At 36.0% G+C, this 14103-nt stretch overlaps 1 protein-coding gene across 1 annotated transcript in view; it reads left to right on the top strand.

The window, feature by feature from the left end:
- Positions 1-14103, top strand: part of NBAS (NBAS subunit of NRZ tethering complex) — a 191572-nt gene that overhangs the window by 69304 nt on the left and 108165 nt on the right. The window contains exons 31-34 of the mRNA XM_080615036.1: positions 1969-2081; positions 5375-5488; positions 12319-12432; positions 13903-14060. Coding sequence (XP_080471162.1) covers positions 1969-2081; positions 5375-5488; positions 12319-12432; positions 13903-14060 — 499 coding nt within the window. The remainder of the gene's footprint in view (positions 1-1968; positions 2082-5374; positions 5489-12318; positions 12433-13902; positions 14061-14103) is intronic.

Raw genomic sequence — 14103 nt, 5'->3', positions numbered from 1 at the left:
AAGACATAACTCCCTCCCTGCCCCCAAGCAAACACTACAAACCAAACAACAACAACAAAAAAATCCCAGCAAAATCCCATAATCAAACAGAAATACTTGTGTCAAGTACAAAGGAAGACACATCTTTATAAAGTACTGCTTTTACTTAGACATGAGTATACATATCTGCTAATTACAGAAAAAAAGATTAAATTATTTTTTTCCCCTGAAGGCACAAATACATCTTGGCCCATAATGGTATGTACATACGTGTTAACATTTTGAGTACTGACTCCAGTAATACAGTCAAACTGTTTGTAATAAATTAGCCTTTTTCAAGTTAAGACATTTTTTTTCAATAAAATATTGTTACTGTGAAGTTCTGTGGATTAAGAAATCATATATTTTACATTAGGAATTAAAGGAAGAACATTTTTTGCAGCTTGCCTTGAGTGACAGTTATATTCTTCATAACTTAACTAGAAAATCACTGAAAAAGTGTTGTTTTCTTCTCCCTAATCCCTTTAAGCTTGTTCCTCTCTCCCATCCCAAATGCACACAGCCTGCTTTGGTTGAAGATGTCCCTGCTTATTGCAGGGGACAGTTGGATTAGATGACCTTTAAGCCTTCCAACCCAAACTATTCTATGATTCTGTTATTCTGTAATCACTATCAAAAACTGATTTAATGACATCATAAAATTCAGGTTTATTTACTTTTCTTTTTCTCCAGTCTTCTATTGAGAGTCTTTTCCACTAGCAGGCTCTGGAAATATAAAAATATCATTGTTTTTAATTTATCATAATGGTCAAATTTATCTTCTGGTTTTATGGTGATTCTTCAAAATGCGCAGATGATAGCTCGAATACTTGTTACAAATGTTCACTGCGTGTTTATTCCATTTAGTAAGATGTTTTGCTCCTTCTCTGACTTTTCTTCAATCAGTTGTTTGATGTTAACCGATTTCCATTACTGATTATCACAGTGCGTAGGTCTCCTGGTAGCCTTCCTGTTTGAGTTGTTTTAGGCAGAACATATTTATCTTCTCTTTAGCTAGCTCTCTTTCCTTTCACTCCTGCTTTAACCTCTACCCTGAAGTGTTTGTCAGTGCTCCTAAAAAATGTTCAGATGGGAGCATAGCTAACATACAATTGTATTTTTGACATAAACATGTCTGTTTTTTAATAAACATGTAGAGCTAAAAGCCATCTGACAAATTGCACAAATAATATACCTTCCTGATTTAATGTGCATGGTGAATAAGCCTTTTGAAATCATTGAGTCTGTTTTGCATGTGGACTTTTTTTAAAACATGTTTTAATAAATCTGCATATGAACACACTGTACCAGAATGGATGTTTTATTTTAAACAGTAATCTAAAAGTTGATTATGTCAATATAATATTCATATATGATTTAAAAATATTTAAAATGTTGTTAGTAATTGTATGCATTAATTCATCTGCAGAGCAGCTTTGTGGTTGTTTTGTTGGGGTTTTTTTAAACAGCTTTGTTTTCGTTTGTTAACCTACTTGAGGAAACTGAATATGTGACAATGGCTGTCACATTTCATTTTCAATTAAATTCTTAGATTTTTGCTTTTATGTTCTTGTATGTGGTAACTCCAAAATGAAATGATTATAAGAGAAATAATTCTCTAAGTGATTATGTATTTAAGTACATGTTTTCAATGTCTTTAATTAAATTCATTGCAGGTCTAAATCCAAGAGGGTTTAGGCAATGTTCTTATCATAGCTAGGTGTTGAAGTCTGTGGCAGTCCAAGACTAGAATTTTGTTAAAATGTTTAGCAAGCCATAACAGAGATACAGTACCGAACACTTACAGTATGTGTTACAGGACTAGTGAGATTTTTGGCCATTCTTAAGCACAATAAACTACTGATTTCCCTGCCCCCCATTACCTCCCCCCAACTGAACTTCAAGTTCTTCCAACAGCTTTTTGAAAAAAAGATTTTCTTTTGTATTTAGGTGCTGTCTACAGCTTATTGTAGACTGTCCAAGTGCTATTCAGGAGGAGCTAGATCTCATTCGTGCTCTTGGCTACCTAGAAGAATTTGGTGTGAAAATGTTACCACTACAAGGTACTGCGTATTTTTATTCTTCATATGATTAGTTGAATCATAGGCTTACATATGTGTGACAGCTAGTTTGCCACGGTGTGAATGTTGCATGCACATACCAAAAACATTGTTTAAAAACATTGTTCAGTTGATGTGAGATTATAAAGATGTCTGCATATGGAATCTGTGTTTTGGGACTTAGTTTCAGCAGGACTTTTTAGAGTACTGAGTAGCTGAAGCTCCAGCTGACCTCACCAGAAGTAGTTTGCGTTCAGCTTTTATTTGCAAAATAATCTGTGCCTGCTCATGTGCTGATGAGCTTTGAAATAATGGGTGGGAGAGAGGTACTTCATTTGTAGGCAGTTCTCATGTCTCCACTGGGCTGTTTGATTTTGAAGTATATAAAACCCAATGACACTGGAAGTGCACTTTTGCAAGGTGTTTCTTCTGTGACTTGTTTAAAACTTTAAATCTGTTTTGGAGCTCTCAGTCCAATGATATGGAAAGTTGTTGGCCAGAAGTTGGAAAGATGATTATGGATAATGAGATAAAGGGGAAAATTGAATATATTGCATTATATTTTATTGCTTATAGATTGTGCCAAAGTAACAGAGTTCATTGCTGTATGTTTTGGGTTGACCCTAGCTGGATGCCAAGTGCCCACCAAAGGCTTTCTGTCACTCCCCTCCTCAGCTGGGCAGGGTGGGCAGAAAATAGAATGAAAGGCTCGTGGGTTAAGATAAGGACAGGGAGGGATCACTCACCAGTTACTATCATAGGCAAAACAAACTCCCCAAAATACATTTTTTTTTTTTTTTTGGTTTATGGGGAGGGGATTATTACCAATGAAATCAGAGTAGGATAATAAGAAATTGAAAATAAATATTTAAAAAAAATACCTTCCCCCCACCCCTGCCTTCTTCCCAGGCCCAACTTCACTCCCGAATTCTTTATCTCTTTCTCCCCAGCTGTGCAGGGGGAAGGGGAATGGGAGTTGTGATCAATTCATCACGTTGTCTCTGCTGCTCCTTCCTCCTCAGGGGAGGACTCCTCACACTTCTTCTCCAGTGTGGGGTCCCTCCCACTGGAGGCAGTCCTCCATGAACTTCTCCAATGTGAGTCCTTCCGATGGGCTGCAGTTTTTCATAAGCTGCTCCAGCGTGGGTCCCTTCCATGGGTGCAGTCCTTCAGGGACATACTGCTTCAGCGTGGATCCCGCGTGGGGTCACGAGTCCTGCAGCAAACCTGCTCCAGAGTGGGCTTCTCTCTCCACGGGGCCACAGGTCCTGCCACGAGCCTGCTCCAGCACAGGCTTCACGTGGGGTCACAGCCTCCTTCAAGCATCCCCCTGCTCTGCTGTGGGGTCCTCCATGGGCTGCAGAGGCACTGAAGCTTGAATCTGAGGCATGTGGGCAACTATGTGAAATTGCACAAACCCTGATACTGAAAGCTCTTGAAGAGGCTGACAAGAGCACTGAGTACCAATGAAACATGATGATGGTCATGTTTGACTTCTGGTATTTTTCAGAGAAATACTGGGATTTATAGAAAGCACAGCTGGGTTTGTGGAAAACAAAGCATGTCCTTGGTGGCTATTGTTACTTTACTTTGGCTTTCTCTTCTTGTTCTCTTTTAATCCTAAGTATTACTTCAAAGTGAGCTGATGCTCCATATGTTATATTCAGAAATCTTAACATTTCTCAACTGAGAATAAGTCTGGCTTCTAGAACCTGCAATATTGCACTGTTGACTCCTAGATCAGAAATATTTTTAGTCAGCTTATTCATCCTGTAGAAAAGTACACACATTTTCTTCATCTTTTTTAGTGTGGACATGAAGATATCATTTTAAAAAAGTGGCAACATAATAGTGCATTAACAGTATGTGTAATACAGCTTATCTAGATTAATTAGAATATGTGAAATCATACCTGTAAATTCATTAATGATCCTGACTTATCCTTTTTTCATTATCTTTCATGTAAATTGAATTAATCTTGTAAGATTAACATTCTGTTTTAAAGTTTTAATGAAAGCCTTCAAACGGTCAGTTACTTTGCTAGAATATCATTAAAATAGCATTAAGGATCAGTTATTCCAACAGTAAGATTTAGCAGAAGACAAATTTGCACTTTTATATTTAGTTTTCTGTAGAGCTTCATCCCCTTATATTTTATCAAACTCAGCAGTTAAGGTTGTGAACTATTATTGCAATATATTTTAATAAAATCTGTTTTGGAGACTCCTTATTAACATAAGAGGTGAAGAAAAGTCCATCTTTACTGAAAGTGTTTGACCCATCATATTACTTCAGATTACTTTTGATTACATTAGCTATTTAAAAAAAAAAAAAATCCTTGCTTACACAATCAGTGAATGAAAATGTTTTGCTGCTGTATACTAATATGTGTGAGATAGAATATTGACTATGAAAGTAAATGTGTAGCCTTTCCCTGCTCCTCTATTCTTAATTAGTTTTAATCTAATTTGCTTTACAGAATTTATTAATAGAATTTGCATTATGTGATTGCTTCTTTGCCCTTATTGGGAGGCCTAATATCATGTTTTGAGCCCAATTTACTAATGCAGAATTCATCCCCTATGCGGACATTAATGTCTTGCTGAGTGTTAAGTGGAAGATCCACATGTGCTGTTCCTCTGTGTTCCAAGAACTTGCATGAAAACGTTACCTTTTTAAAGCAGCAGCCTGAAGTTAGCCACCCACTCACTAGCTAAAAAAAGCCCTGGAATCAGTTCATGATATTAAATTATGCAATTAAGGTAATTGTTTAATTCTTGGTGAATTAAAACAGCCTGATGATTTTGCCTGTAACATTTCTTTCAGTCTTTTTGATGTATCCTGTCCACCCTAAAATCAAATGTAGCATGAAATATTAGTTATTTACAACATTCTGAATGAAAGTTAGTGTCTGTTTCAGCAGTCTTCCTGTGACTGTTGCAAAAATAATAAAAAAAACTGTAGAAAAGATATGGTTAGTCATATAAATGCAAAAACATTGATTCTGAAAACCTGAAAAAAAGAAATTTTCATTCAGGTTAGTCTCTCTTTTCTTCCTTCCTTCCTCCTCAGCCTGACTTGCTAGGGATTTGTGCTAGATATATTGTAGTATTATTTTAACTTTTGGTTCATAGGTGTAATTGAGGATCTGCTTGCAAGTAACTTTGGGCTAGTTTTCAGATTGTGTTTGCATTCTTGTACTCCCTAACACTCTTTCTTCGCCTGCATTGTTTAGCCAGGAATACAACAGTAGATGTCATTTGTACAGTCCCTAACACCAGTTCTTCTTTCAACAGTGCGTTTGTGTTCGGATCGACTTAGTCTCATCAAGGACTGTCTTGCTCAGATGTCAACAAATTATAAACAGTCCGCTAAGCTTCTGGGACTTTCAAATTTGCTAAGGGTTGCAGGTAAGTTGTGTTAATAAGCATGAATTGTAATGCAGCATGCATTTGTGTTACACTTTAGGACATTTGAGTTGATCATTAGAATGTTTGTTCAAGAATATCACATGAACTAGATGACCATTGAAGGTCCCTTGCAACCCAAATTATTCTATGATTCTGTGATTCTGTTGTCATTAAAAGTCACCTGGAAGAGCAGTCACTTACGTAAGAGGGAAAAAAGTAATCTGGAATGCATAAACTTCAGCTGTTAGACTTTTGTCTATGCTTCATGTATCTCCTTTATGCACTAAAAATAGTGCATTAGCTTGAGTATTCATTTGAGCAGCTGAACATCTTCAAGGGTTGAATCCTAAGGATATTAGGGATTTGGGTTTGTTTTGTTTTGTTGGTAGTTTTTGCGGTTTTTTGATAGCCTACCAAAAGTGTCTGGCAGGTTTTTTGATTTTTTGAAAACCATTTATTTCATCAGTGCAACTACAAATGCAATATTGCTTTATTTTTATAATGTAAAAATAGAATTTAGAAATGCATACTTCATGCAGAGCGATATATAAATTCAGTGCGTTCCAGCTTTGTCACTGATGCATACTTGACTAATTCCTTTCTCTCTCTGTTAAATTTGGGATTTCTTATTTGTTTGTTTGCAAGACTTTTGGAAAAAAATATCCCCATATTGGTTCTTAACATTTCTGTACTGCTCTTTCCCTCTCCTCTGTGCTTCCTCCCACATCAAGTTAGAATCTCTCAGTTTTTCTTCTTAATATTCTGGCTTCTTCAGACTAATGCTGCTGATTTTTGTTTTACGTTCTTTTTGAATCTAAATTATTCTCTTTGAGAAAGGGAAATGCAAAATCCACAGTGATTCTGAGAATCTTAGAAACACCAAGTATTTTGTCCAGTACTATTATCCTAGTGCCTTTAGTTGTAGATTGGCATCTACAGTGCAATGGCATGTATCTTTGGAGAGGGAAAAAACCCATGGCTCCTGCCTCCAGAGACTTAAAGATATGAGGGGCAATGTGTATGAGTTAGAGAACTTTAGGGAATTCATATAGAGCTTTTTGATGCGGTAATGTCTGTATGCTTGTGTATAATCATAGTGGCACTTACTGAGACACCACTGAAAAGAGAGATACTTAAAGCCAGATGATGAAATGGCCTCCTGATTTTTTTCTTTTTGTGTGGGTATGCGTCTGGACAAAACTGGAAGATGAATGTGTGAGGTGATAAATTTTTAAGCAGGAGCATGAGTTAAAATCGTCTTCTTGTGCTACAAATTGTATATTGATTCTAAGAGTACTGGGCTCTCTGACTTTAATGGTTAACTTTGAGAATAATGCTAATGGTTGTTCCTGTGGCAAGTATGGAATTTTAATAGTAAAAGTATATTTCAAGAATGAATCCTGATAAGGAATACACTACTTTGACACTTAGTTTTCTTGTCTCTTAAGCTAAATAAACAAATAACTTGGTGACTTTCAAAGTTGTCTTTTGATTTTAAAATAACATTTGTTTGAGAAGCAAAAATAGCAAGCAAACTTTTTTCTTTTGGGGAGTATGTGGTTGGCTTTTTTGTTTGGGTTTTTTTTGGGGGGGTTGGATTTTTTTTTTGCTTTTTTTAAAAGTAGTTCTAGCCTTTTGTGATTAAAAACCGTTTCAGTATCACTGAAAGATGACTAGTCATATAGCTTATATTGAAGTGCTATTTTCTGTGCAGGATATTCACTTATAAGCAAGATATGGATTCAGTTGTGAGTATGCCATAGTTGTGATTTTTATCTAAACTTGTTTGTTGTAGGAGACAGGCTATGGAAAACAGGTTTCTTTCATTTTAAGAAACTCAGTATTTCTTTTATCTCTTTCCATTTTTCTGGACTTGAAAGCTGTAAACAGCATGCCACTATTGCAGCAGGGCTTTTTTTTGTGCCTGCCATTCCATCCAATTGATGAGTATCCAGAAAAGTATCCAGAAGCATTCAGAGGAAACCTGATTGTCATTGTTATTTTAAGTCATGCATGCAAATCCAATATTTTACCAATAAATAAAAGAAAGTCGCTAGATCCTTACTCTTGTAGTCTTCAGTTACTGCTGTATGTACTTCCAATGAGTGGTGGAATAGGTAACCTTACACTGAATTTAATGTTGCTTATGATTTTAATAGCTAGGTTAATAATACCTTTAAAAACAGATTTTAAGTGGAATGCTGGCATAACCTTAACCATAGTCTGTAAATGAAGAGTCTTGTCAAATTTAACAGTAGTCATAAACTAAAATAAAGCAAAATAGGTAGAAATGATGTTTCTGTACTTGTCAACTTACAATTTAAGTTACTGAGTTACAATTAGTTTTTAGTATGATAAAGACTTATTTAGGACTTATTTTAGTCATAAGAATGATAACAAACACTGATATCCCACAAATTAGTTTGCAGCCAAAACAGTAGATCATACAGATTCTAAAATTTGTGAATGTGTTTTATTTTAAACTGGATATTAGAAAAGGAAAGCATTCTTTGCAGTTTAGCATAGGTAGTCTTTATTAGCAGGTTTAAAACTACTTGATAGGGGTAACTTGATTTCTAAAAGCTTATAATGAAAGGGAATGATTTTATAGAGATATATTGGGATGAGTCTGAATACTGAAAAAGAAGCTAGGGATTGAACTCTATGGACTTGCTTAATGAAGATTTAGATAAAGTGCTGCTCATTAGTGATTGTGATGTGCTTGCTACATCTAATATGCATTTTATACATGTGTATATATAAAGTATATAATATATACTATGCTATATAGCCTTTAAAATACTATGAGCATATATATTTCAGTTTCATTTCTAAGAGAATCCATTTGCTGGGCATACAAGGGTAGAGTGCATGTGGTCATCCTGAAGGAGCTTCTGGAGCTGTGTTCTCTAAATAGAGTTTGTTTAGAGAGAAGCATTGAAAGTGAGTAATAGAATTTACATTCATACTTATCAAAGCTAAAATATTGCTTAGGTAATGATATATCAGCTAGCTTCTTAATTGCTTTAAAGTATTTGATTAATAACAGTAAACTCTACTTAAACCTCATGTCACTACCTCTGTAAAGGAAGCACACAAGTGTTATCTCTATTTCACATATGGGCAAAGTGAGTGAGAGATAATGTGCTCAGCATGACAGCCAGAAAATCTGAAGCTGCTCAGGGAGCAGGAGCTGTTGTACATCTCATGATTCTCACTTAACCCGCACTCTCAGTTAAGAAGGGTGTGAAAGAATTCACTTTGTGCAATTGCTTACAAAATAAAGGAGCAAAAAAAAAAGTAAAAAAAAAAAAAAAAAATCAGAAATTAAAAGCATCTTCTGTACCTTTACTGTCTATCAAAAAGATCTAATGAGCATTGCTCTTAATTTTTTGAGGCAGACTCTCTAGAAATGTCTTCTGTTACTCACTTTTCTCTCAACTTTCTGTAGTAATTTAGTTAATTTTAAGATCTCTAAGCTAATTCTAGTAATTTTAAGATTTGCTCACATTCCTAAGTCAAGTTATTTTTTAAAATCCACTTTCCTCAACACTGACATTCTTGCTTAGTGCATTGAGAGGTAACCATACAGATGGTTTCTGATCTCTTAAATGTAGGTGACATAGAATTTCTAGAGTACACATACAATTTTAATATCATTTACTCTTTAAGTTTTTATGACGTGGTTTCACTCATGATGATGTTTCATCCACTCACAAATAGAATACATCTTACCCAAAGTGTTTCAGTAAGCTTTATTTTTATCTTTATATGACCCAAACTGGATCAAAACTTTCAGAAGTATTTCTTTTATTTCTTAAGAAAAAATGATATTTTTTATTTCTTAAGAAAAAATTATTTTCTATTATTACTGAGATTCCACATTTTTTTCTCTCATAATTTGTAATAAAATCATAGCCTCATTTATATTGGAAAAGGCCTTTAAGAACACTGAGTCCAACCATTAACCCAGTAGCACTGCCATGTCCACCACTAAACCGTGTCCCTAAGTACCACATCTACACATCTTCTAAATACCTTCAGGGGTGGTATCTCAGCCCCTTCCCTGGACAGCCTGTTCCAGTGTTTGACAACCCAGTCAATGTAGAATTTTTTGTCAATCTCCCATGGTTCAACTTAAAGCCATTTCCTCTCATTTTGTCACTTAGGAAGATGCTGTATCTGCTTGTCTCAAAACGTCATAACAAAAAGATGCAGAAAGAACTTTAGAGAGTTAAATCTTACTGTGTTTTTTAAGCCTCTGAATATAAATGCATTTTCCTTATTACGTAAGGAGACAGTAGTCCAAAGGAGCTGAACACATGCAAACTTTGACAGATAATAAAAGGGAGACAAAGACATCGTTTCTGATGTCTAAACTTGACTTGTTTCAGTCTGGATAACAGACATTAACATTAAGGCTTAATGCAAAATTATCGTATAGTATAATAACATCACCATTTTAATAGTTCTCCTCATTGAACCTTTCTTGGTTTTAAATCCTGAATGTCTGTAAAAATGGTAAAGGGAACAATTCAGAATTCAAAGCTCCCACTTTTGTAAGACTTCATTATTAAAAATTCCTTCAAGTGAGGCATCACAAAGGTGAAGCAGTGAATTTTTTCACGTTTGAATAGAAGAACAAGACTGTGCCTTAAAACTGCGGTAGGTAGCATTTTAAGTGACTGCACTGTTGAGGCAATGAAAGCTGCGTGAAGAAAAGGTTGGGCTGTGTGTTGCAGGGGATTCACTAGTCATGTCAGAGATGACAGTTGGTCCGTGACATAACAGCAAGTGTCAAGGTAATGGAAGTTTAAATGAGTGAACAGTGGAGATGTGATGAGCACGTATAGCCATGGACTGGAAGGAAAGCAAGCCTCGTATTTTAGTTTGTGCTTTTGTAAAACATGTGGAGATGTACCCTACTGCATCAAAACTAATCAGCAAAAACACTGGGGATGGGGGACTAGTCAGCATATGACTGCTCAAGCATAGTTAAGAGGAAAACTTCCTTGCTTCAAGTGTTCTTCCTCTTTTTCCTCCAATCCCACTGATCTTTAAGTAGTAATAAATAGCAGTGATTATTTTGCCTAGCTGAAATCTGAAGGACAATAGTTTGATTATTTCTCTTACCTTTTATTTATGTCTACTACGTAGTCAACTGTCTCTCTCTAAGAAGTAAAGCTGTCAGGGTGAAGTGGGCATCAGAAGGTGAGTGGCAAGTACAGATCTCTTGCTTAAAGAAATGACAGTTCACATTTATCTTGTCTAGATAGAAACACCTCTGTGTCATCTGTAATTGCTTTTACCCGAATGAGAAGTTCCTAGGTTCCTGAGGGCAAAATTTTGCAACAGAAGAGCCCTGAATGTGATTAATTTGTGTGTTGGCAGTATATCAAGCAAGAGGCCAAAAGATAAAATGATGGAAAGCCAACCTGTTCTCCCAGCTGAGTTAGTCATGACGTGCTGAGATTATGGGAATCTTGACCGAGTTCAGTAATTAGGGTAACTTCCCTGAATGTCATTCTAGTGCAACTGCTACATCTTTTCTTTTGAGAAAGCTTTAAAACAAAATTTGCTTTGCCTGTGGTGATGAACCTGTAAAATAGAGTTAAAAAATAACAGCTATACAATTTAAGTACATGTACTCTTTAAATGGCTTTTGAAACCAGATCTGTTTAACCTTCTGAAATACTTACATTTCACAAGTTGTAGTAATAGAGTTTCATAAACCAGTGCCCTTTTGAAATGACTGTAACAGCAGCGACTAAGTAAAATTACTTTTAATAATAGGGGAGAAACATGAGTAGGAAGCTTGCAGTGAAAAACATCCACTCATTTTTATTAACTACTCGCCATCCTTCTTTACAATATTAAAATGAATAGTGTGGATTATTTTTCCTTATATGTTTAGTCACCTTCTCATACAATGCATGGACATTCACACTAGTTTGAGCACAAGACTGGACCAGCTGGTGTCAGTAAAGTAAACAGCTTTCATTCTCTTCTGTTCACTGTAAGTTAGAAAGAGCTGCTTTTTTTTTTTTTTTTTTTTTTTTTTAAAGAAAAAAGATTGGTAAAGTGTGATGGGTGTGTTATTTCTATTGACTATAACTGGTTTTGAAAAGGAGATGAGTTAGTTGTCTGATTAGATTTTCATCTGTGAATGGTGATGTATTAAAATTAAGGTAAAAATAATTTTGTGCAAAGATTCTTGCCCAAAACTTTAGTCAGAAGAGATCAATAGTATCTCAAGTGTTACTTTTGACTCGTAATGGGGGAAACAGGTATTGTCAAGAAGATATGGTGACCAAGATGCATGTATGGTGTGAAAAAACAGTTTCAGTTCTACTGACTCAATTTATGAGGGTAGGGATTTTTAAATACCTGTGTCTTCCACATGTCACAAATAATTTGGCTCTATGAAATGGGAGTTTAAATTGTGACTTTGTAAACTGTAAGAAAACAAAACATTCAGAATTATTCTATTACAGTTCACAGAAGATTTTTTTCAATGTCAGGATTTTGTTTTATATGTCACTTACCTTAAATATCAGTTTTGAGCTATGTCTTGGCCATCACATAAATTCAGTTCTCAAAACTTTTTTTTTCTACCTAGACATAACATGCTGTGTATTTTTTTTTCTTAACCAGCTATGATGGCAGTGTTTTTTGAAAAACTGATTTTATTGTTTCTTTCAGGAAAAAGTGGATAATTTTATTTATTATTTATTATTTTTTCCATATAGTTCTCTCAAGAAATAAAATAGCAAACTTAAGTTGATCATTAATTTCAATTAACTAATAAAAATGTTTAATTTTTTTTACAGGAGATGATCAGATGGAGAGAAAAGGTCAAGTTTTAATCCTTTTAGTGGAACAAGCTCTCAGTTTCCAGGACTACAAAGCAGCTAGTATGCATTGCCAGGAGCTCATGGCTGCAGGTGAAGTGAATAAATGGGGGTTGCATGGGGTGATGGTGATGAAAATCTGATTTCTGCCTCTTGGCTTACTGTGGTGTGTGGGACTTCAGAGTAGTCCGTTTCATTCAAAAATCAGTTACATTTTGTTTGGAAGTCAGCTGGCCTCTCTATGGAATGGAGATGGATATAGCAAATACTGTATGTAATAAGATAGTTACTGAACTATTAGACATGTAACCATAGGGAGCTTTTCTATGCCCCTGGGAACCACAATGTCTCATTGTCCTGGGTTCAGCAGCAGCAGTCAGTTTTTCTTCTTCTTAGTAGCTGGTGCAGTGCTGTGGTTTTGACTTTCGGCCTGGGAATAATACTGATAAAGCCGATGTTTTCAGTTGCTGGTCAGAATGTTTACCCTGACCAAGGACTTTGTGAGTCTCATGCTCTGCCAGGGAGGAGGAGAAGCCAGGAGGAAGCAGGGACAGGACACCTGACCCAAACTAGCCAAAGAGGTATTCCATACCACAGCACGTCATGCCCAGGATGTAGAACTGAGAGTTCCTGGAAGGGCTGGATCACTGCAGGGTGGGGGTGAGGTACCAGTTGGTGAGCGGTTGTATTCTTTTCCTTGTTATTTCCTTTATCATTATTATTATTGGTGGTAGCAGTAGTGGTTTGTGTTATACCTTAGTTATTAAACTGTTCTTATCTCAACCCGTGGGAGTTGCATTCTTTTGATTCTCCTCCCCGTCCCTTCAGGAACGGAGGGAAGAAAGGTTTGGTGGGGGGGGGAAGCAGACTTCGTGGTTCTGATTTACGGCCTGAGCTTAAACCATGACACTCATTCTTTCTATGCTGTATCCCTCTCAAACAGGTGAAAATACGTGACTGCAGCTAGCAGGAATGTGCAGGTCTTTCAGATGTCTTTCTGTCAAAACTCTTATAACACTTGTGCTAAATTATTTACATAATTTGTATATGTGAGGGTGTGAGTGAAGATACGTGACATATGTGTCAAGCTACTAAGGAATATAGGATTTGTTTCTTTGGCTCTTTTTTCTGCCTGGAGATTGAGTAGGAAAATCTGAGATTAACTATGGTTCTTGTAGTATATCAAGTGATATATTTTACTTTTCTTTTTTCAGCCACTCCAGTAAGGTATTCAGTATCGTGCTCTGAAGTAAATCATGCTTTTCTTATTGCAATAGAAAATAATATAATGAATATAAATAAAAATATAGTGTGTAGGCTTACAGATGCCTATTGTACTGATATCTACAATATGGTAATAACAAGTCTTCCATGTATTTGTCAGTCTAAAGTTGGGTTACGTCTGTTTCATGGAGCCTTTATGGTTCCTTTCTCAGGGGATGTTAAGTGTTGTCAAGAATGCCACATGCCCTGCTTTATCTCATCCAGTAAGAATTATGCAGCATCCTCCTATTACTTGTGAAGCTTACCAACCGCAGAAGTACATTTTGTATTCCCTTGCAGGTTATTCTAAGAGCTGGGAAGTTTGCAGTCAGCTTGGGCAATCAGAAGGCTACCATGATTTGGGCATGCGTCAGGAACTCATGGCTTTTGCTCTGACACACTGTCCCCCAAGTGCCATAGAGGCATTGTTGGGAGTGAGCAGTTCGTTGCAAACCCAGGTATGTGTTTTCTGAAACTTGTTTCATGAAATTTCAGTGCTTA

The sequence above is a fragment of the Psittacula echo genome, assembly GCF_963264785.1.
Source record: "Psittacula echo genome assembly, chromosome: 4".
Classification (NCBI taxonomy): Eukaryota; Metazoa; Chordata; class Aves; order Psittaciformes; family Psittacidae; genus Psittacula; species Psittacula echo.
Note: the sequence above shows the minus strand (reverse complement) of the source record. Positions and strands in the feature narration are given on the sequence as shown.